General features: G+C 35.0%; 1 protein-coding gene across 2 annotated transcripts in view; it reads left to right on the top strand.

Annotated features, from left to right (window-relative positions):
• The window catches only part of LOC136037652 (m7GpppN-mRNA hydrolase-like), a 52,574-nt gene that overhangs the window by 15,256 nt on the left and 13,609 nt on the right, over positions 1-23,709 (top strand). For both annotated transcript variants that reach the window (XM_065720371.1, XM_065720372.1), the window contains exons 3-6: positions 3,457-3,625; positions 5,866-6,084; positions 10,341-10,588; positions 14,563-14,686. In XM_065720371.1, the coding sequence (XP_065576443.1) occupies positions 3,457-3,625; positions 5,866-6,084; positions 10,341-10,588; positions 14,563-14,686 (760 nt within the window). The remainder of the gene's footprint in view (positions 1-3,456; positions 3,626-5,865; positions 6,085-10,340; positions 10,589-14,562; positions 14,687-23,709) is intronic.

Raw genomic sequence — 23,709 nt, 5'->3', positions numbered from 1 at the left:
CTGAACAAAATGGCTATCTAAAAATATTTTATCCGGTGACTTTGGGAAAAAATGCACGTAGTAGGGTGCCTAGTTGCCCTCGAATTTTATTGGTTAAGAAAAAATGGCATTAGAACTTGTAATTTCCGTTCGAATGAGTCCTCTCGCGACATTCTAGGACCACGTGGTCGATACGATCACCCCTGGGAAAAAGAAAAAAAAAACAAACAAAGAAACACGCATCCCTGATCTTTCTTCTGGCAAAAAATACAAAATTCCGCATTTTTTCAGAAAGGAGTTTGAAAGCTCTACAGTAGGGTTCTCTGATCCGCTCAATCTGATGATGTGATCTTCATTAAGATTCTTTGACTTTCGGGGGTGTTTCTCCCTTTTTTCGAAAATAAGGCGAATTTTCTCATGCTCATAACTTTTGATGGGTAAAACTAAACTTGATGAATTTTATATAATTAATCAGCATAAAAATCCGGTTCTTTTGATGTATCTATTGGTATCAAAATTCCGTTTTTGGTTTCGCTTACTATTGAACCGGGTCGGCCCTTACTTACAGTTCGTTATCATGAACTGTTTGATGACACATATTTTTAGCAACAGTCTTAATATTTAAGTTTTACAATGTTCAATTGGTTCAATACTGTTACGCTTATGGAAAAATCCTTCTTCTGAAAATCAGCATTGATTGGTAGATTGTTTTGGTTTTAAAGTATTTTCTAAGTCACCTTTTTGCTCTTAATGTTCTTTTTGCCAGGCACTACTGACCAAACTCAAGTAGGTTAAAGCGCAGAGTCTGGCCATATTTAACTACATTAATACACAACAGTAAGTTGATTAGTAATAATTAGGGAATAACCTTGTGCACTTTTTTCTGGCAGCTTGATATTCAGTTAATCACTCAAAAACTTGGCTTTAACGTAATTAATTTTAAAATGTCTACTGTGTTATGGTTAACGTCCGCAGATATAGGGGGGGGGGTCTATTTTTGTTTACTTATTTCATAGAAGCCATCTTTAATGGGTTTTTGGTAGAATAGTAGACGCTTGGTGAAGTAGATGTTCCTTTCCTTGCAGAATGTTCGAATGGAAGTGTTATTGCTATACTTTCAGTGCTCTAGAAAATCGAACTGGTTTCTGCCCTGAAGAGACGAACTTAATTATGGGGTATAAAAAAAGGTAAAGGATATGGCTCTAGACCCTTAAGGTCCGAACCAGCGGTGCTGATCTCCGTCTCAGGGCCTTTCATCCAGGAAGTGCAATGAGTGATGAGGGCCAGCCATCCTGTGCTTTTGCACACCTCTCGTGTTTACCTTCCCCAGATTTCTCCAGGTACCCATTTAGAGCTGGGACGACTCTGGCAGTGCTTACAAAGGCACGCCACTGACCCCCGTCCCAAACAAAATAATTGGTTGCACTAGGGTTCGGACCCTCGCCCTCTCGGACAAGTATCCTAAATCCAGCGCACCAATCCACTCGGCTAGACCGGCTAATTGTTGGGTATAACAAGTTTTTGGCAAAACTGATTAGCAGCATTTATCCAGGGATAGTAGCTCTCAAGTGTAGTTGTCACACATTGTATGCAAGAAACGCTTGTTAACGGAAATTAGTGAAAAGGACTAGTGAAGCTTGTTAAAAAATCGTCGAGGTTGTTGTATTGCTCAACCCCGATTTTAAACCAAAATCTCATCTTGATAAAAGTTTTCTATGATTTGCTGAATGTAATATAAAATTTGCATTGTTCAAGATATTGGTCATTTTTTATGGGGACATGAAAGAAATAATCACAATTCTCTAGGAGAAGAATATCCTCCCTCCCGTGGGCAGGTATGTCCTTAAAAATAGTTTACGATTTTCCAAGTACTTGAGAAAAGCCACGTGAAATCATGGGTCAGGATTGTTCCCCCCTTGTTAAAAAGTCCCTTTGTCCCCCCGCCCCCCGGGCTAAGATTATTTCTAATTTTTCATCCCCGATTTTTATAACAATATTTTATTTAGTCTCCTAAACAGTTCGTTGTCCGTTTTTACAAAATTCTCATTGAAAGTGGGATCGCTTGGTTGATTTTAAATGGACGCAATTTTAGTATCGATTATACTTTTAAGAAATAGTTTTGTTTCAGAAAAACTAAGAAATTTATATTTTAACGTTGACACTTCAATACTTGAATATTAGCAGATTTAGGTAATTCATGCGCAGTCGATGCTTTTTTATATACAGATATAGATGACACTTCAATACTTGAATATTAGCAGATTTAGGTAATTCATGCGCAGTCGATGCTTTTTTATATACAGATATAGATGACACTTCAATACTTGAATATTAGCAGATTTAGGTAATTCATGCGCAGTCGATGCTTTTTTATATACAGATATAGATGACTATCTTCGAAATGTTAAAATCTTGAGCTCAAATGTCACAATTTAAATAATCAAAGTATCTTTAATATGAACGACAGTGTGATGTGTTCTTCTCGTTTTATGCCTTGTGCCAAACCTGCCAAGTTGTAAAAGGGGTGGGTTCAATCTGCGTTCACTATCCGCTAATGAGAAAATTCGCACAAAATGCATCTATGTATCCAGGAATACGCCCTTGCTTGTATTTCAATGGTATAATTTTGGTGAATTTTAATATTCTAAAACTGTTTGGCATTAAAGTTAAACTCAAATCTTTGGTTCCCTTTTGTATAATTAAATATTTGTCAAGTTTTATACCAATTCACTTTTGGCTTAAGCAACTGTTTCTTTTGTTTTATATATATATATATATATATATATATATATATATATATATATATATATATATATATATATATATATGTATATATATATATATATATATATATATATATATATATATATATATATATATATATATATAGCGAAGAGGTCATAAATTCCTTTTCTAAATTATGGAAAATAGTTCTAGTGTTTTGTGCTATATATCTTCAATTCATAAACTGTGCTTTACAGTACATAGCTCAATCCCCTTCCAGGACAAAAAGAAAAATATTGTCATGAAAAAGCTTGTTTGTCTCTGCTTCCACCCCAAGGAAAAGTGGCTTATCCAACTCTCCCTCCTAAGGCATATGCCTACCTATGAAACAAGAAATACTTTCTGAATTTTACACCCTCCTATATCTGAAGACTAAGTCTTTGCCTTATTTACCATATTGGTATCTTATCAGATACTATTTTTCTGCTTAAATTTACTGCGTTTTATTTCCTTGTTCAAGTACAGTCAAGATTCTTTGGAAGGTATTAAATAACTTGGTTCTAGACGCAAGGGCAGAGGAGTCTGACATCCCCAAAATAAAATTTAAGGCCTCAATACACTGCTTATAACTACATTTTAGTCTGTCTTTCTTAAAATGTTCCATTTAATGGAGTCTCCAGATGTTACCTAATGTGGAATTCTTTAACTCTTATATACAATGTTTTTCTATTCTCTATTTGTGGTTGGTTTCAGGAGGTTTATCATAAATATTCCTGAGCATGAACGAAATGATCTTGTGCGTCTTTGTTTTCAAGTAGAACTAGCACACTGGTTTTTCATCGATAGATATGCGAATGAAGCTTCGGAATATCAATCTCTTCAGAATATAAGATTCAAGGATTTTACTATTGCCATATTTAAGGTACTAACTTTTATTTCTCTTCTCTTTTTCGTTTTACTTATTTCAATGTTTGCCTATCCATTATAAGCCAAAAACTTCATAGACGTTTTTAGAATATCACACATAGACATAATTTCGAGGTAATGCTGATGATATAACAAGAAAGACAGGAAAACCTCCAGGGTTTGCAAAAATTCTCTTTATTTGAAAAGAACAATAAATAAATAAAATTCATGCCAACTAAGATAGTTGATGAGTTATTCGTTGAGTGCATACGTTACAGACTCTAATGCAAATGACAAGCCCAAAATGAATAGAGTTTTGTACTCAGTGTGCTTTGCCACATTTCTTTTGGATAAAGCACTCCTCATACCAAGTTTGCTTTTATGAAAAGATAAACTTTAGTTTTCCAGGGAATTTAAACAGACGTCATATGGGAATCTAGGGTTCAAAACACTTTCATATGACTTTAGGGTTTTATTTGGACGGTCCAAATTGAATCTGTGGCATAGAGCCATGTGTAATCAAATTATTGGTTCATTTTTCTTTGACGAAGCAGCAATTACTGCGCACTGTGTTTATTTCAACTTTCTGAACTGATATCTGGTAGTAAAATGATTGACTTATACCCAACGATCATTCTCTACCAAATTAGTGCACCACCACAACTGGGAGTGCATTTATGTCATTTCCTCAGTAAAACATTACCAGACCTATGGATTGGAAATGAAGGGCTAGTTCTATGGCCACTGAGCTCACCAGATATCGCTTCCTCGAACTTTTGTTTATGGGGCTTTGTAAAAGATATTGTGTATCAATATAGGACATCGTTGTCTTGAAGCAAAAGATTCGTTTTGTAGCTGCCACAAATAGTGGGGCTATCCTACAGTAAACCCGATGAGAAATCGAGTAGCCTACCATCTTGCTGTGTTTAATGCTACTAGAGGTAAAGGTGCCTATACAGAACTCCGTTAAATACAGTTCAAAATAACTTTTATAAATGCTTCTTGAAGTGAAATAAATTTAGTGAAAACATCTCAGTATATATATTATATATATATATATATATATATATATATATATATATATTATATACATATATAATATATATATATATAATATATATATATATATATATATATATATATATATTTATATATATATATACATATATATATAAGGGAAGTAAAGATCAAATTTGAGACTCGAAACCAGTAGAAACTAGTTTTAGTAACATATGTAACATAAAACGAGCAAAATGAGTAGGAATTAAAATACGTATCCTCAGACGAACAGAAACTACAATAAACAGTGGAGTCAAACAAAATAAGCAGATATTATAATAAACAAAGACGGTGTTGCCGCCGTGAATTTTATCTAAAGAGTTTTGGTGTCATTTTCAAATTGAGCTTTTTATATATTTGAAAAAGAATGAACCAAGTTAACGAAATAACGTTTGCTTTGTAGTAAATAAACAATATTTTATATAAAAAGTGAAGTGTCACCGACAGACACAGGGCTGACAGTGCGGTAACAAAAGGCTGGACATCTCTAATTGGTCTAATACGAGAATATAAATATTAGTTGACATCTCTCCTGATTTTTCCGACTAACGTGGAAGTTTCAAACGGGATTGAATGAAGAAAATGGACATATATGTGAGTTGATGTTAGCCAGGATAACCTTATCACAAGTTTACAGTTGCGGTAGATTAAGATGACATCATCACATACTTTAAATCCAATCTGCTTTTTGCCTCTGCTCTATGGAGCTCCCGGTGCTTGTATGATAAACCCCTACCGCTCAAGTTGTTCATTCATTGTTGAGTTATAGAACCGTTTTTTTCGTTAGTTTCTTTCAGCTTAGCGTGAGACAAGACAAAGAGAAGTGAAAGAATAAATGGAAAATATATAATTTGGGCTATATATTTGCACATTACGAGGGGGGACAGTATGACAGTGGACAATGTGAGAAAAATTCTTATTACATAATATGCAGAATAATTGTATCTAACCCATTAGACATGCAGACCCCCGCTACTTTACCCCCCCCCCAATTTTCAAATTTATAGCCCAAATTTGTTTGTAAAGTATTATATTTTTCTCCTACTTAGGTATATTTCATTAGGACTGAGCATTAGAGAAACATATTAGAAAAACATTGGATAGAGGGTATGTCATAAAAGTACTGGGTCTCCTTATCTTCGTTTCATTTTTGTCCTGGTGCCACTCTTCTCTTGGTTTATCAAGTATTCTTTACAGCATGTTCCTTTCTTGCGCCCCCATCTGTCAAATATTGACACTGTCCTCCTAAACTGGAAAGGCTACAAGAACACCGTGCCAACATTTGGTGGAATCTTACTAGATGAAACTCTCACTCATGTGCTTCTTGTTCAAGGCTTTAGCTCTAAAGGATGGTGGAGTTTTCCCAAAGGAAAGGTTAATGAAGAGGAGGAACCTGTCAAATGTGCAATTAGAGAGGTGAGACCTTCTTGAATTCTTTTTTAGTTTTCTATGAAGGAGTTGAGTTGAAGGGAGGAGGAGGAAATGAATTTAGTTCAATGCTGAACTTTTCAAGTTTTGCTACGATATATTTGTGTTTTTGCTTTTAAACCTCTAAATATTAGTCCAAATTTTTATCAGTAACTTTCATCAAATTTGTCTTAATTTTAATTGTTGTGAATCTAATTCGGAATTTCGTTGTGGGAGCAACGCTTTAGTTGTGTGTCCGGTTCACGCACCTCTCTCTAGTCCGCCAATTTTTGATTATTACTACAAAGTGGTAAGGTCGTAACTTCTGGGCTTTTCATGGAAAGTGTGGACACCAGCACATATTGATGAAAGGGACTATTTTCGCTTGAACCTACAGGAGCCAGAAGCTACAGCGTGTGATTTGAAGTGGAGTTTAATTATCGATGTTGGTGAGGACTATCTGAAATTGTGAAGCCAGGCTTTTGTTCCATTCAGCCATGTTCCTGTTTTCGACTGAGGCTTTTAGAAGGCAAGCAGGAAGGCACCAGTTTCTAACCAAAGTTGGAATAAAACCAAAGAGTGCTAAAGGTTTAAAACGGTTTACTGACCTCATAGCCAAATAGGCATTCTCTTTGCTCCTTTCTATGTAATGATATTAGAACGTTAGCCTGTAGCAAGAAAATCAACCTTTTGAGCCAAGACAGATATTTTTTCTTTTTTCAATGCTGATTGATGCTGTATTGAATTGATGATTGAATGCTGATTGATGAGGCGATCAAAGAATATGACATCTGTTTTTCCGTAAACACAAAATGTTCAAGCGACACTACTCCAGTATTGTCCTGCACATTAGCGAAAAATTTAGTTCAAATTTTAAGACAGGAGGTGGCTGTTATACTTTGGTCATCTTTGCAATGAGGATTGGCGACTTTTGATTGGTCTACCTATTATTTGCTTCCAATGCATTTTAGGGTATGAAAATGTTGGTTTCATATCTGCTACGGAGAGGGACATATAAGTAAGAATAGACTGTTAAAAGTCTTTTGGGTAAGAGGCTAGAATTTTCTGCTAATTGGTTCCTTTTTATTGGGTTAAGATAAGTGAAAAAACTGAATTTATAGACAAGTGAAGGAATTTTAATATAGATTCGGTGTCACACAAAGGTTACTTGGAAAAGGACATATTTTTGTGTTCGGTGGCGTGATGGCGTAAATAGAGGAAAAATTGCACATTCCAAAATTTGTAATGTTTTTGAATTTTTATGGCACTTGGTATCTACCAAGTGGCATATAGCGATGTCCCGGTTTTGCTACTTTAGGCACTTCCAGGTACGCTAGGACGATGAAATTTGGCAGGCGTATCAGGAACAAGACCAGATTAAATTAGAAATTGTTATTTTCCTGATTCGACCATCTGTGGTGGGGGGAGTGCGGGGACGGTTAAATCGGAAAAATTAGAAAAAAGGAGGTATTTTTAACTTACGAAAGAGTGATCGGATCTTATTGAAGTTTGATGTTTCGAAGGATATCGTGTCTCAGAACTCTGATTTTAAATCCCGACAGGATCAGGTGACATTGGGGAAGTTGGGGGGGACCTAAAATCGTGGAAAACGCTTAGAGCGGAGGGTTAGGGATGAAACTCGGTGGGAAAAATAGGCAAAAGTCCTAGATAAGTCAGTGACATAACCGGAACGGATCCGCTCTCTTTGGGGCGTTGGGGGGGGGGGAGGGTTAATTCTGAGAAATTAGAAAAAATGAGGTATTTTTTAACTTACGAAGGAGTGATTGGATCTTAATGAAATTTGATATTTGGAAGGAAATCGTGTCTCAGGGCTATTATTTCAAATCCCGACCGGATCCGGTGACATTGGGGGGGAGTTGGGGGGACCTAAAATTTTGGAAAACGCTTAGAGCGGAGGGATCGGGATGAAACTTGGTGGGAAAAATAAGCACAAGTCCTAAATACGTGATTGACATAACCAGAATAGATTCGCTCTCTTTGGGGGAGGTAGGGGGGAAGGGTTAATTCTAAAACATTAAAAAAATGATGTATTTGAACTTACCAAGAAATGGTCGGATCCTTATGAAATTTCATATTTAGAAGGACCTTGTAACTCATATCTCTTATTTTAAATCCCGACCGGATCCAGTGTCATTGGGGGGGGGGACAGAAATCTTGGAAAACGCTTAAAGCGGAGAGATCAGGATGAAACTTGGTGGAAAGAATAAGCACAAGTCCAAGATAAGTGACTGACATAACTGGACCGTATTCGCTCTATTTGGTAGAGTTGGGGGGGGGGAGTAATTCGGAAAATTAAAAAAAAATGAGGTATTTGTAACTTACGAACTGGTGATCAGATCTTAATGAAATTTGATATTTAGAAGGATCTTGTGATTTAGAACTCATTCTAAATCCCGACCGGATCCAGTGACATTGGGGGGAGTTGGAGAGGAAACCGGAAATTTTGGAAACCGGAAATATTGGAAAACGCTTAGAGTCGAGAGATCGGGATGAAACTTGATGGGAAAATAAGAATAAGTTATAGATACGTGATTGACATGATTGGAACGGATCCGTTCTCTTTGGAGGAGCTGCGGGTTATTAATTTGGAAATATTAGAAAAATTGAGATATTTTTAACTTAAGAGCAGGTGACCGGATCTTAATGAAATTTGATATTTAGAAGGAACTCATGTCTCAGAGCTCTTATTTCAAATCCCGACGAGATCTGTTGACATTGGGGGGACTTGGAGGGGGAAACCGTAAATCTTGGAAAACGCTTATAAATGTCGTATATTCTTGATTGACGTAACCGGACTGGATTTGCTCTCTTATACATGTGTTGCTGAAAGTCTTCTCAAAGTCTCAAAATATACCAAAAGTCATTTGTTTTATCCCTCCCCCTTCCATTGTTTTTAGGACTTTTCAGAGTCAATTCATGAGTACGTATCTCTGTTTGGTCATGAGTAGCCTTTATTAAAGAATTCATACATTGAAATAGCTACTACCAAGGTGTCTTATTTGCATAGGATTTTATTTTATAATTGTTTCTTCAACTCTACTTTTTGGTTTATGAAAATGTCATTTGCCTCTTCCTACTACCCCTTGGTTGACACATAAACAGATAGTGTGATCTTTTGGGCCCTACACCCCACCACAAAAAATGTCCATAGCCTTATCGTTATCCCTCTCACCAATTGCACGCAGTATTTGCCTGCCAATTTGGGCCTTGACAAACATACCAGTCCCTTGATATAAGCTCATGCAAACTTTCTTGATATTACGGTTTCTCACTAGGCATCAGGAAGCTGCCAGCCCCGATTTATGTTGGCTATCGTTTTGTCCATGGTAATTAATAGCCAGTAAAGAGTATCCCTTGTAAATAAAAACTGACACTTTAAATTAGAGAGATTTGGTGACAACTTTTACACCAGAAGAATTTGATTGTGATGCTAATTTCCAATATTAAAATTATTCTTAAGCTCAACAAAGAAAAGCAGCTTGCGTAACTTTAAAAGTACAGAACAAACGTCGTCAAAAAAGGAGGAAATGTTGATGAAAATTATTTTATGAAATTCATCATGTCTGATAGCTTCTGGGTCCCAAGCTCCTATCTGGAAAAATAAAAGATTTCAAATCAAAAGATTCGCATTTTATTCAAAAGACATAATGCGTGTTTGTTTTTGCGTGTAGTGGCGTGTCGTGGCAATGCACACGCAATGCAAATGCGTGTAGTGGCAATGTGTCGCTAAAACTTAGCTTTGTTAGAGCAGAGAGTCCTTTTAATTATGATTGGTAGTATAGAGCCAAAAGTTCTGGAAAATTCTATCCCGATTATGGTCTCTTCTACCTTTAACGAAATAAATCCTAGGGAGTTTCACCAGCGAATAAACCTATACACAAGATAAGAATAGAGCAATAATTTAAATTTTATGCTGAAAACTTTAAGCCAAGAATCATATACACTAGCAGCAAGGATTCGGTGGATTCATTTCTAAAATAAAGAAGAGAATTTTTCATTTAAAAGCAAAAATCAGCATTAAAAGTTTAAACGAATAAAAATTATTCCATTATGCCCCTGTCTCAATCTTCGCTCTTTACTCTAAAATCTCAAAATTCTTTAAAATCTTTTATGTTGATAAAAGTCTAAGATTTATGTTTTATCTGTGTTCTTTGTTTATTTTAACGTCATACTCGAACTACTCAAGCAGATGTATTGAAACGGTGTTTACTTAGTTTAACTATCTATTCGTTTATTGTTTCTAGATCGAGGAAGAAGTCGGCTTTAATTGTGAAGCCATTATAGATCCAAATGAATACATAGAAACAAGTTTGAATGATCATACCACACGACTTTATATTATCCCCAACGTACCATTTAACACAAAGTTTCAGACACAGACAAAAAATGAAATTCGCCATATTAGATGGCACTCCTTGGAAGAAATTAGATTCGTCAAAAAAGACACAGATAAGAACGCTCCCAACTATTATGCAGTTTACCCTTTTATGAGGTGAGTGTTTTATTATCTTTTATTATTAAAATACTGTTCTTGAATGGGGGGGGGGTTGGATTGGGTTAGTGAATCAGGTCTAAGAAAAAGAGGGGATCAAGTCTGATCGTTCTTTATCAAGTTTTACTATAAAGATTAATTTAATATTGAATATTCCAATTAATTAGTGTGTGATAAAATCATGGCTATTACAAGCAAACATTGCTGGACTTAATAAAAGCAATACGAAAAAACGTGTGAAAACTCAATCAAAGAAACCAAAAGCAATATACAAAATGTGAATAAAATCTATAAAAACCTCGATTTGTCAATGATAAGTGCATTTGAAGCGCTTATTAAAAATGAAAACCTAAGATAAAATAGCGAATTATAGGATTCAAGTTTCTAGGTCAAATACCCTATAGTAAAAAATGAAACCGAGCTACCAAAATCTGTTTTCGATATTTTGTTTTCGAACATTTTGTTTCGATATGATTTATTATTATTTCATTGTATTCTATTTTATCTACTGATCTACTTAATTGATTTAGTCAGTTCAATCTATTAGTCTATTTAGTTTTGTTTTCTATAGTTTTTATTTTGTTTATATTTTCTGTTCTTCTCCTTTTTGCTCTTCTTTATGTGACTAAGTGATTATTTTTTTTCCTCTCTGAGTAAGTGACTCGTGTATTTCCCCCTTCTTTAGAGGCCAAATAGCCTTTGGGGGAATAATAAAATGTAATATTATATGTGTTATTCGTGATGAATAAATCTTATCTTATCTTATGTTTCGGATTAGATGAGGAAAAGCCGAGCTGAGTAATTTTTTCTTCGTAGAGGGGCTTAGACTTTAGATTAATGAGTTTCTCTCTTTTAAAAAACAAGGATACCACATTCCACTTGTGGTTTTTTACATTTTTTTTTTAATATAAGGTTAATTTTGTTGGAAACTTTTTGTTTTAATATGATAAAATTTATGGACTGTCAATGGCTATGACAAACAAACATTACTGAGTTTGTATTCCTTAAAAAACGTTAAATATAAAAAAACTTTTGAAACATACAAAAACTTGACATAAGGGAAAAATATGATAAAAACATCAAAATCAAATTACCTTACAGTAAAAATGAAAACCCGCAATTCCAAAAAGTGCCTCTAGCTAAATAATAAATAATAAGCAAATTAATATGTTTTATGTAGAAAAGATGAATTTTTTTCTATATGTACGATCGATATGGTTCGTTACGTTTCATATGTATCATTGTATGAATGTTCAACGTAGAATGTTCATATGAATGTAGGGAAAGGCCTAGATTTCAAGGTGATGATTTCCTTCATCTTTAAACGGTGAGGTGACCACATTAGTATTTTCTTTCTTTAGACTATATTGTAGACTACTTTTAAAGAGGGATTCTTGATTAAAAAGCTATTTGAGAGGCACACAAATCGGAATTTTGCAACTTTTGATAGATATAGTCCTGTAATTGTTATTATAATTTTTTATTACAAATACAGAAACTTTGAAAATTGTGAAAATTGAACTCAGAAAACTATGTTCATAAATATCAGCTCTTGTAACGAGACATCTTAACCAGTCCTAATAACATTATGTCATTAACTATTATGACATAAAATTGACTTTTTATCTGCTCCTGTTTAAATCTTGTGAATGGTGAAATTTTATGATGACATTCATGGCGTTTTGGAATTTTATGACATTACAGCTACATTTTATGCCATTATGGTGACATTTTATGTCATAAACATTCATGATGTGAAATTGTCTTTTTATCTTCTCCAGTTTAAATATCATTTCATGTTGTGAAAATTTATGACATTTTTGGCATTATGTCGTGATGGGCGTATAGGAAACTTGACGTTGATGATATCAATGACATTTGGTGACATTCCATTACACCATTGACATTTACGACATTTTAAATCAAAGTTGTTTTTGGTATGAAATTGAATTTTTATCTGCTGTTCAAATTTTGACATTAATGACATTTTGTGGTGATATTACAATGACATTTTGACATGATGACGACATTTTATGACACTGGCGAAGATTATAGTGAAGGGGCTATAGATTACTTGGTGAGCTATAAAAGGTCTTTGTAGGGATTATTTTCTAAAAAGTATATATGCCTGGACTCAGCAGTGTGTATTCAGAAAAACAACGCTTAGTTATGACTTTTAAAAAATTACTAATTGGAATTAGAACTAAAGTATTGAACTATAAAATGAAGAGGATATAGGTTATTTGGAATTGATGACATTATTGTTATAATATCTATCATAACATTTGGCTGGTACTTTATGTCATAAACGAAAAGTTTATTTGTGTCACAAATTTTAAGTCAAATAAAATGAAAAGTTTCTTTACCGGATATTTTTGCTTTTCGAATGATGCGATATTTATGCAAATGACGAGCTTGATACTGTTCAGAAACGGCTTCTCTTCTAGGTCGGATGTGGGATTAACATACTTTCGTTTCGTCTCCAGGATTACCTAGTCTCCGTCTCTTTTTCTTTTCATGTTTGGCTTGTGAAAGAATAGAGAATCCGATGTTGTATAAGTGTTAGGGCCAAAGTTGTATTAAAAACACATTTGGCTTTACCTGCTCCTGTTTGATGTCATAATTGTCATCAATTTTATTGATAATGCTGCATGTCTTTGAAGACATAACAGTAAAAGACAAGGACAATCGAATCTCCCTAACGGTTTTAAAGGTTATGGATGATAATTTGGTGTAATTTTATGACATTCATGACATTTTCATTTGATACAAATTCAGTTCTGTCTTAACTATAATTAGATAGCAATTATGACATTATCAGCCTTAAGTCACAACTAAGCTTTTTTTTTCGAGTGCACGACGCGGAATTTGGCGGATATATATATTTTTTTTATAGAAAACCGTTATTTGTAGCTCGCCTAATTTCCTATGATGCTTTGACCATAAAATGACTTATCAATGTCGTAAAATCTCATAAAATGTCATTGATGTTTGCAATTAGATTCGCCAAAGTAGATAAAAGTTGTGTGTCCAGAATCAGAAAAGAAATTTGAGATTTACAGTTAATTTAAAATTAGAAAACTGTAATAAAATCTGAGAGAACATCCTTTTCTGTTATAGTATATTTACTTATAAAAGCTGGACATAACACAAGAAAACCTGCTTAATAACGTAAAACTTTCTTTACTCTTCTTTTATTTCGAATCTAAAGAGAAAAAAATGAGGGCTTTTTTATTGAAAGAACTTTTTGAAACATTCAAAATCACAACTTTGCTAGTCAGAGCGCAAAATATTGTTGTCCATTAACACTATCCATTAAATCTGTAGTTTTAATGGACAGTGTTTCTGGAACCGACTAAAATAGTGACTTTTGGCGAAAAAAAATGTATTTGATAGTATTTTGAAAATTTTTATGCTTCTACTAGAAACAATTTGAAGCCAAAATGTATTTGAATACTCCTCAATAAATCTTTCTGATGCCGATTTGTGTTGAGGGATAGCCTAAACTCAGTAAATTGTATGTATATTTAGGCCAAGAACTGAAGAAACTGCATCATTGATGTAAGCTGGGAACTTTAAGTATCTGTAGGCAAATCCTCTCCAACCCTATGGGACACCCAGAACACATTTTGAACAACAAAATTCAGACACCTCAGTATTAAGTACTTAAAATACGATTTCCACTTATTTGTTAAATTTTTAATTGCTAGAACACTAATTTTCAAGAAATATTGTTTTTTTGTAATGGATTATGAAAAAAAATAAGAATTATATTTCCCTCCTCGTCAGTAAATTTGTGTTAAAAATTTCTTGAAATATGTAAAATAAGTGAATTCTGTAGAATTGCTCTAAATATGATGTTCTGCACTTGCTTAATTCCTTCTTAGTCGGACAGTATCGGATTACGTTCGTTGAAAGCCATTTATTTTATTTTTATTGTCGAAACTTGACAATCACCTTTAATCTTTCTCAAGGAAGCTTCAAGTTTGGATTGATCGATATATGGAGAAAAGAAGGAGAAATAGAACAGTCTCAGCTGGTGACAGATCTTGTAATATCCCTATCAGTTTTGGCAGAAAACCAGTTCTTCCATCAGAAGTAAGATCTCTTGTTTACATCCTCTCCAAATTTTCCATTCACAGTTTAAAAGGCAATGTGATTTGGTCATGCGCACGCCAAACATTGCAAAAATCTGATATTTGATAGATAGACAAGCTGACCTATAATTTTTGATTTGTTTTAACTTTGGCCGTGAAAGTACTAATAATAATTGTTTATTTTTAATTGACTTCTTGGCAAAACAATTGGAGTAAAATAAATCAACAAGAAAAAACAAATATAAATAAAATATAAAAACAAATACAAATAAACAAGTGTGGCACAAAGAGTGCCACACTTGTTTATGGCAAATACTATCGAAGGCCTTAGCCAATGCGGAAATCTATTATACATAACTTTTAGACTGGGGCATTCTAAAGAAGTGAAGCTAAAGCCATATGCGCATGCTGGCACCCATCACGAGATTGAAAGCCAAATTAGTTTGAATTTTTCGCAAATCTTTCAGTAATTGCATTGCATCAGATTAACGACACTTCTTGACTACTAAGGTCCCTGTGTCGGCCCTGCAGTGCATTTTTGCAGCATAATTCGATCTCTAGGTCCTGTATTACCAAGCTAAGTTAAAACCCACTGCGCCACCACAGGACAATAAACAAAAATGGCCCCAGAAAGGCGCGAACGACTTACAAGACTTACTGCTTGAAACTTGTCCAATCAAATCTTTCATTAAAATATTGGATCAGAGCATATTCAAAAATCCTACTAATATTTGATACATCTGTGATAGGCGTATGTGAAATGCAGTGAAAACTATATTTCCCAGCTTTAAGAATAGAGGCTACCGAGCCGCCAAGAAAGGAATCAGACACCAATGACAAACGTAAACAAAATTGGAATAGTAACTGGAGTGGGGCAACTGATGCAGGACAGTCCCACCGTAGATGGTGAGCGGCAATGCCATAAAGATCATTCGAATTAAAATTAAGTTTCAGTATACTATTTGATTATGTTGTTAGCTGATGCAGTTTGGCACGCAAAAGTTTTGAAATTAAGCCTTGAAAATGAGAATTAACACTATACTCAAGCTTACAACAAACATTTTTGTAATGCCTAAGCTAAGATGAGTTTGGGAAAGCGTCAGTGGTCCCTAATGAATCAATTTTAGACGAATTCATTACTTGCCTCCGTATTAATGCACTTTAATGGAACTCAACACCACTATAACCAACCAAACCAAGATGCCGCTTAAATTTTGCTTTCATTTTAATTTTTATATCAAACACTTGGCCTAACAATGGAGGGTTACACGTAATCCAGATGCAAAGCCAGAATCTAACACGATTCTTGACGGCTTGGAAACCGAGGTCTTCTTTCCATATCGCGCTTCGAGTATTGAAATCGACGTGGACGATCGGGACGGCCACATTTTCAGCTTTTTTGATGCACTCAACTAAGCGAAGGTAATAAACATTCAGATACGCTCTGGCAACATTTATGCATAGTATATTAGAAGTGATCTTGACGCTGGAGAACAAAACAGTTAGGGGTATAAATGTATGAAGGCAATTAGCTTTGCTCCACTTCCACTTCGTACACTATTTTCTGTTAGTATTAACGCAAGGATTATTAGAAGGATCGGCGGTCAATTTTACAGTAAGACAAAGGGGAAGATGGTCGAAGTCATTTTCGTCTTTGTTAACATCAATGACAGAACAGGCAACATCTGCGTAGCCAATAGAGTGGTCAATATTGGTCACGGCACCACTGTTATAAATTTAACTTTTATTAAGAAATTTAGGGACTATGCTGTAACTAAGTACTAATGACTAATACTAAGTTGGCCCGATAAAAGGAGCTATTAACATCATAATTTAAGTCACTTATCATTAGCCACCGACAAGCATGTTTTTTAATATTGCACGGTAGAGTTTGAAGTGATGAGTAGGCGTTAGAAAACCTAGTAAGTGAAGCTAAAAGTTTCTAATCACAGAAAGTCTTGTGACTTTGTGAAAGTCCTTTCGTCTGTGGGCATCGGCTGTGAGCACAATGTGCTGGCTGCTATTTCGTATAGAGTTAACGGAAATGTCAGGAAGTAGGTGTTTCAACAGGAATAGAATGTCATAATTATTAATTTTTTCGTTTATTTAGTGATTTTTTATCTTTTGTGCTGTTGATTTTGAACGAGCTGATTGAGACGAGTAATTCAACATGTTTGCTCAGGGCAGGGCGCAGAACATGGCATTTTAGGCTATACCGTCGCAATTAGTGAATTTTGGGCCAGCTTCACAGTGGGAATCACGGGACGATATATGGTAACATCACGATAATTGCTTACTAAAGGGATTGGTGTAGTTCACAATTGAGTCGTTTTAGCTAGAGTCAGGAGTATGGTACTGAAAATCTAAAGCTTGTATATTAAAAAACTAGTCGCAGTGACATTCAACCTTGGGAGAACAGTTAAATTGAATGTTATAAGGAATTGTGGGCACACTTGGTCGATTTTCATCCTCCTCTTCCACCTTGTATCCTCCCCCATGATCCCCCCCTCACCTTCCTCCGTGCAAGCATGAGCAGATAATATTGACGGTATGAGCTCAGGGATCTACTTGGTAGTATATAATATACGATCTGCTTCTTTGTTCTTAATTCTTTTTGATTTTTTAAGCTGCAATTAAAATCAAAACCTTGCAAAACTGTCATATAGCACAATTCGTGTCGTCTATTTCATTTTGGCATTGTCAAAGTGGCTGAATTTTGCTTTTTCTGATTTAAAATGTTTATCTTCTAATTTTGAACCAACATTGTGTTAGTCCGCGATGTACCCAAAAGTAGAAAATGGTGTAGGAGGGGGCCCTTTTGTTGTCTGACCTTTTTTGGTTAAAAAAAAAGATCGAAACCTATAATTTTCTTTTGAAAGAGGCCCTTTTGAATTTCTGCCTGTTGAAAAAAGGGAAAATTAGTGAGATAAGATAATAGTTATTTTCAAAACGCTATCAAAAGATCTAATAGTGCTGAATTTTCCTTAGTAAAACTAAGGAAAACAAAGAAACAGCCAAGACAGTAAGACAAAAGATAAAAAATCAGACAACCATAAAAATGGTCAATAAAAACATAATACAAAGTAGTGAAATATAATATGAACATAATAATCCATGTCCGAGAACTAGAATTACTTAAATATGAATAATGACAAAAACATCCGAGAAGGAGGGGGGGATAAAAATAATACTTGACAGTAATACCTTATGATAATCAACTATTTAAAGCTAAAAGAAAAAAAAACGAATTTACATTCCAAGTCAAATCATATAAAGAAAAAAAAAACAAAAGGTCAAAATAAATAAAATGATGAGAAGAATCAGAAATATTGACAATAGAATAAGAGATCGTGCAAAGAACTAGATTAAACTAAACTAGATTAGTTCTGGAAGTGTAATATCATGATTTTAACGAATTTACTATTATTGCTTTTAATTATAATTTAATTTGACTGTTTTTCTTATCTTATTAGTATATCCTCCTTCCTCCCGATATGACCTACTGTGTGAGCAGCTGTTCTTGGGCAGGAGCTTTGTTGCTTGACATCTTTATTTAGCTATTTATATCTTTTTTTGTAAATGAAAGAAACAAAGTATAAATATTTGCATGAATTCCTTTATCTTACTTTCTTGTTTACTTACATAAGACGAGGAACAGAATATTCGGCCCATCTCGGCACCAAGAAGTGGCTGGACCAGGTCATGCCATAGTGATCTATCCTCTATCTGCGGTCAAAAGTATTGAATTCACGACTTTTCCCACTTGTGGCCATATTTTGGAAAACCACCTAGTAGTTTGACGTCCTTCTTCACGACGTTCTGCCATGACTTGATCTGTTCTGACGGTTCTTTCTTCTTGGAGGAAGAAGTTGCTACAGTAAGGACCTGGCGTGTTAAGGTCTCCCATAGGCGTCGCATTACACGACCAAGTCACTTGAGGCGTCTTTTCTTGGTCATGCTGGACATTTTAAGTTTTTGTCCGTACATCTGCATGAGCTGGTGGTTGCTTGCTCATTCAGAAAGCTACCACCGCTACTGCTACTAACAACTCACCTTAGCACCAAGGCACCTGAGGTCACGACAGCTACGCACGCTTCTCATGTATTCTATTCTGTTCAAAATCTCTCTTTTTATACCTTCCCAGGAAGTTCCAATTTCCCTTAAATATTTCTTTACGACATCCTCCCATCTGAACCGCAAATGACCCGCTTTCTATTTAGCCTTAGATGGTTGGCGGAAAAGGACAATTAGGCGATCTATCATCATTCATCCGCAGAACCTGTCCTAAACATCCGAACCTTTCTCTCATTATATCCCTAGAAAGTGGGATTGAGCCACAATTTTTCGTACAGCCTACCCATTGAAATACGGTCAGTCAGTCGGGTAACCGAAACAATCACTTAGCAATTTCTCTTGAAAATGTCTAGCAAGTTTTTCTCAGTTTTTTTGGAACGCTGCTTCCTTACCATACTTGGTCATTGTCATCACTGTAGCCTTCAATATTCCAATCTTGGTTTACAGACTTGTCTTCGTATTCTTCAAGACTTTTTTCAACTGTGAAAAAATCACCCTAACCCTTCGCTATTCTGCTTTTAAAATCTTCACTGCTCCCACCTTTTTTACTAATAATACTACCAAAGTAAGTGAAGTTGTCCACTTGATCGATATTTTCCTTAAATAAACTCACTTTTTCATCCTCACTTATTCTTAGCCTTAGTGACTTAGTCTTCTTGACATTAATTTTCAAACCTTTTCTAGCACCCTGAACTCGCAAAACCTTTAAAGTCTTATTCATTTTGCTCACACTTTCATCGAGGGTGCTTAAATCATCAGCATAAATGAAGCCGAGCAAATTTCTGCTGCCCCAATTGATTCCGTATCCTTCCATTGTCATTGCTGTGCTCCTTAAGAAAAATTCCATAAAAGTAATTTAGGAGTTTGACTTCCCCAATTGACTCTGTGTTGCCAATTGACTCTGTGTCCCATTGCCTTTCCTGTGCTCCTCAGGACGAAACACTTGAATATAATGGACGCTAAACCCCTTCTATCAGCTAAATCGAACGCTTGCTTATAATCTACAAAAGTGAGGACTAAAGGTGTTTGATGACTCAGGTACTTCTCCATTATTAACCTAAGAGTCAAAATTTGGTCGACAGATTCTTTACCATTCCTAAAACGGCACTATTGTTCTTTTAAAATTTGTCTACAACATCCCTAAGTCTAAAACGTATCATAATACCAAGTAATTTGTTACTTACAAAAACCAGGCTGACCCCTCTATAATTACCACACTCACTCTTATCACCAACGTCATACAGGGGTTTAATTAGTGTTTTCCTAAAATTGCTTGGTACTTCCCCTTTTTCAAATAGCACATTCATAATCTTCAGTAACTTATTTCCAACCTCATAGCCACCATTTAAGAAGCTCATTTACCAAACAATTTCAACCTGGGGCCTTTTTAGTTCTTAATCTTTTTAGTGCTTTCACTAAGTCTTCCTCATAAAATAAATCTTCCTTCACATCCAAGGTGTCAAAAACTTAATTATTTTCTGTGTTTGTTTTGCTGTCGCTCAATTCCAGTTTCACACATTCTTAAAATATTCTACCAATCTCTCTTTAACTTATTCCTTATCACTAACTGTGTCCCTGTTCCTATCTTTAGCTGGGACAAGTCCGGATTGACTACTTCTTCTCAATTTCTTAACATGCTAGTACAATATTTTACTATTATGTCGTCTAGCTGCATCTTTTAGATCCTCAGTAATTTTATCCATGGTCTTCACTTCTCACCTTATGGTCTCCACTTCTCATGGTCTCCTTAGTTTTTGCTTTAATGCTTTCTCCACTTTCTTTATATTCCTCTAGTTTTCATATGATCTATTTCTCAGATAATCCTTGTGCAAGGCCCTTCTCTCCATTAAAAATAAAACATTTTAACTAATATTCCTAGCTGCGTTCCTAATTTTCTTCCATAAGACGCCATCACCAACTTCCCAAAATATTTTCCTAAAATTATTGTGTCCGTCTTCTGCATTATCAAATTTTAAACTCACTAGTTTAGTATCCAGCTATTCCGGGAAAGTTTCTCTCAAATTTGCATCCTGGAGTCTACCAACATAATCGTTTTTACTTCTAACATTAAAAACAGCATTTCTGTATACCCTAGTATCTTTGTATTGATCCTGCCAGTCTTTGGTTTATAATAACATAACCAATCAGCTGTCTTACTATCATGTGAATACCATGTTGATTCATCGGCCATTTTATTTCAAACACCGTATTGGTTATAACTATATTGTTATACCTACAAAATTGCAGGACTCTCTAGCCATTACTGTTTCCTTTTCCAAATTTACTTAGGCTAGGACACCATTTATCCCTATTTTTACCGATCTGGGCGTTAAAATGTCCTACTAAAAACACAGTATTTCTACTTAGGACCCTGTCTATACTTTTTGTAACTGTAAGTAAAATGCATCTGAGTCTCTGCTATCTCCGTTTGTACGTTATACAGGGGCATATACTGCTATGTTTGATATCCTGCAATTTTTATTCATAAAATGAGATAGTATCTCTCGGTCTAAAAAGTACCATATTATTAAGTAATTTTCTACCTACAAAGACCAGCCTAATGCCTCGATAATTACGACGCTTACTCTTATCACCTTGCTTACACAGTGGTTTAATTAATGTTTTCTTAAAATCGTTAGGCACTTCCCTTTTTTCAAATATCATATTCATAATCTTCAGTAACTTACTTCTAGCCTCAGAGCCGCCATATTTAAGAAACTCATTTACCACACTATCAGCACCTGGAGCCTAAATACTTTTTAATCCTAATAGTGCTGTTTCTAATTTTTCCTCACAAACTTTTTCATTTTCCTCTATATCTTTTCCTGAAACTATAGCTCGGTTTAGCATATCCTCAAAATGTTCTGCCCATATTATTTTAACTCTTTATTTATCACTTATTGTGGCCCTGTTCCTATCTTTAACCGGGATAAGTCTGGACTGACTACTGCCTCTCAATTTATTAACATGCTAGTACACTATTTTACTATTATGCCGTCTGGCTGTATCTTCCAGATTATCAGCATTTTATCCACGGTCTTCACTTCACACCTCCTTAGTTCATAATTTAATGCTTTTCCCACTTTCTTTACATTCCTTTTGTTTTCATATGGTCTATCACTCAGATAATTCCTGTACAATCCTCTTCTCCTCTCTATCAAACATAAAACTTTTTCACCAATATTCCTAGCTGCAGTCTTAACTTTCTTCTCTTAAGACCTCCCTAAGACAACAGGTGCAGATACTACTATATCTGATACATTGAACTTTTTAGTCATAAACTGAGCTAATAGTATGCTATTATAAATACCTTCCGAGCCTAAACAATACGTTTAGGCTATGTTTAGGCTGGGAAGCTATTAATAATAGAATACTAATTGCTCAGTTTATGACTAAAAAGTTCAGGATGTCAGTTATAGTAGTATATGCCCCTGTTGGAACGACGGACAGAGAAACTAGTGACTCATATGACTTTTACTTACAGTTATAGGAGCAAATAGACAAGGTCTTAGGTAGAAATATAGTGTTTTTACTAGGAGATTTTAACGCCCAAGTCGATAGAAATAGGGATAGATGGCACCCTAGCCTAGGTAAATGTGTTGTAGGAAAAGAAAACAGTAATGACTATAGACTTTTGCGATTTTTAACAATAACAATCTAGTTATAACCAATATGGTGTTGGGTTATAAAATGGCCCATAAGTTGATATGGTATGTATATGATGGTAAGATAACAAACCTTATTGATTATGTTTTAGGTAACCGAAGACTGGCAGGATCAATACAAGATACTAGGGTATATGGGAGTGCCGTTATTGATGTTAAAAGTAAAGATCACCATCTAGTAGTGGCAAGGCTTAATTTAAAGCTGAAATTTCAGAAGGGTAACTTCTTCCCAGGAAGTTATAATGTGGTTGACTCCAGGATGAGAATTTGAGAGAGACTTTCCAGGAACAGCTGAATGATAAACTTGAGAGTGTAAAATTGGACAATGTGGAAGATGGTTGGAATAATTTGGAAAAACAATTTGTGAAGTTGCTGATGGTGTCTAATAGATTGATTATGAAAAAGTAGTTTTTATTTACGAAGCACCAGATCGTTACTCTCGTGGTAGGCCCTCGGGAGGAACAGCTATTATTACTAGTAAAGTTTTCAGTTTTCAAAAAGTAAGTCTTGTGAATATTATATTGCCACTGAGATTTCAGGTGCTAATAGATATTTTCCTAATAAATGTTTATCTCCCCACAAATATGAACACTGTGCCATGTGAAAAATGATACTCCCAGGCATGTACGAAACTATGGCAACTTCTGTAGAAACTTGGGGATCGGCCTATAGTCGTACTTTGCGACTTACAATGCAGTATTTTCTGGCATTGCTTTTGTCAAACTTGCAGAAATATTTATATACAGTGTATCAGACGATTTAGTTGTTTATTTCAAAGATTTTTCATATACTTGCATCCATAATTCTGGAAGTGTCATAACCATTGATCGTGTACTCGCTAATTCCACTGATCCTATTTACGTTGATTCTGAGTATAACTAGGAACCACCTTGGTTTGCGACTCAAAGATCCATTCTTAAAGGTAGCTAGGTCAAGAACCAGCAAGTCTTACGTTAAAACTGAATGGAGAATTTTTTAATCAAAATCTGTATCCGGCCAGTTGTGACGAAGTTCCACGGAAGTGTTACTGCTTAGTTCGTCCAATACCCCAGTATTATATTTGTATTTTTCTGTGGTGCAGTCAGCAGCTGTTTCTGAAGCACGCATTGGAGTTGGGACTCGTAAGCCGGGTTGAAAAAAATACTCATGTGAAAGATGCAAAATGCCGATCAAGGTCTTGGTACAAAGTTTGGCGTGAGTGCAACAGACCTCGTTCTTGTCCCGTGTACTTGATTTCGAGCATTTAATAAAATTTCATCAGCCGAATGACATGTGGTAGTCTTTT

This window comes from Artemia franciscana, chromosome 17 (assembly GCF_032884065.1).
Source record: "Artemia franciscana chromosome 17, ASM3288406v1, whole genome shotgun sequence".
Lineage (NCBI taxonomy): Eukaryota > Metazoa > Arthropoda > Branchiopoda > Anostraca > Artemiidae > Artemia > Artemia franciscana.
This window is presented reverse-complemented; position numbering and strand designations above follow the sequence as displayed.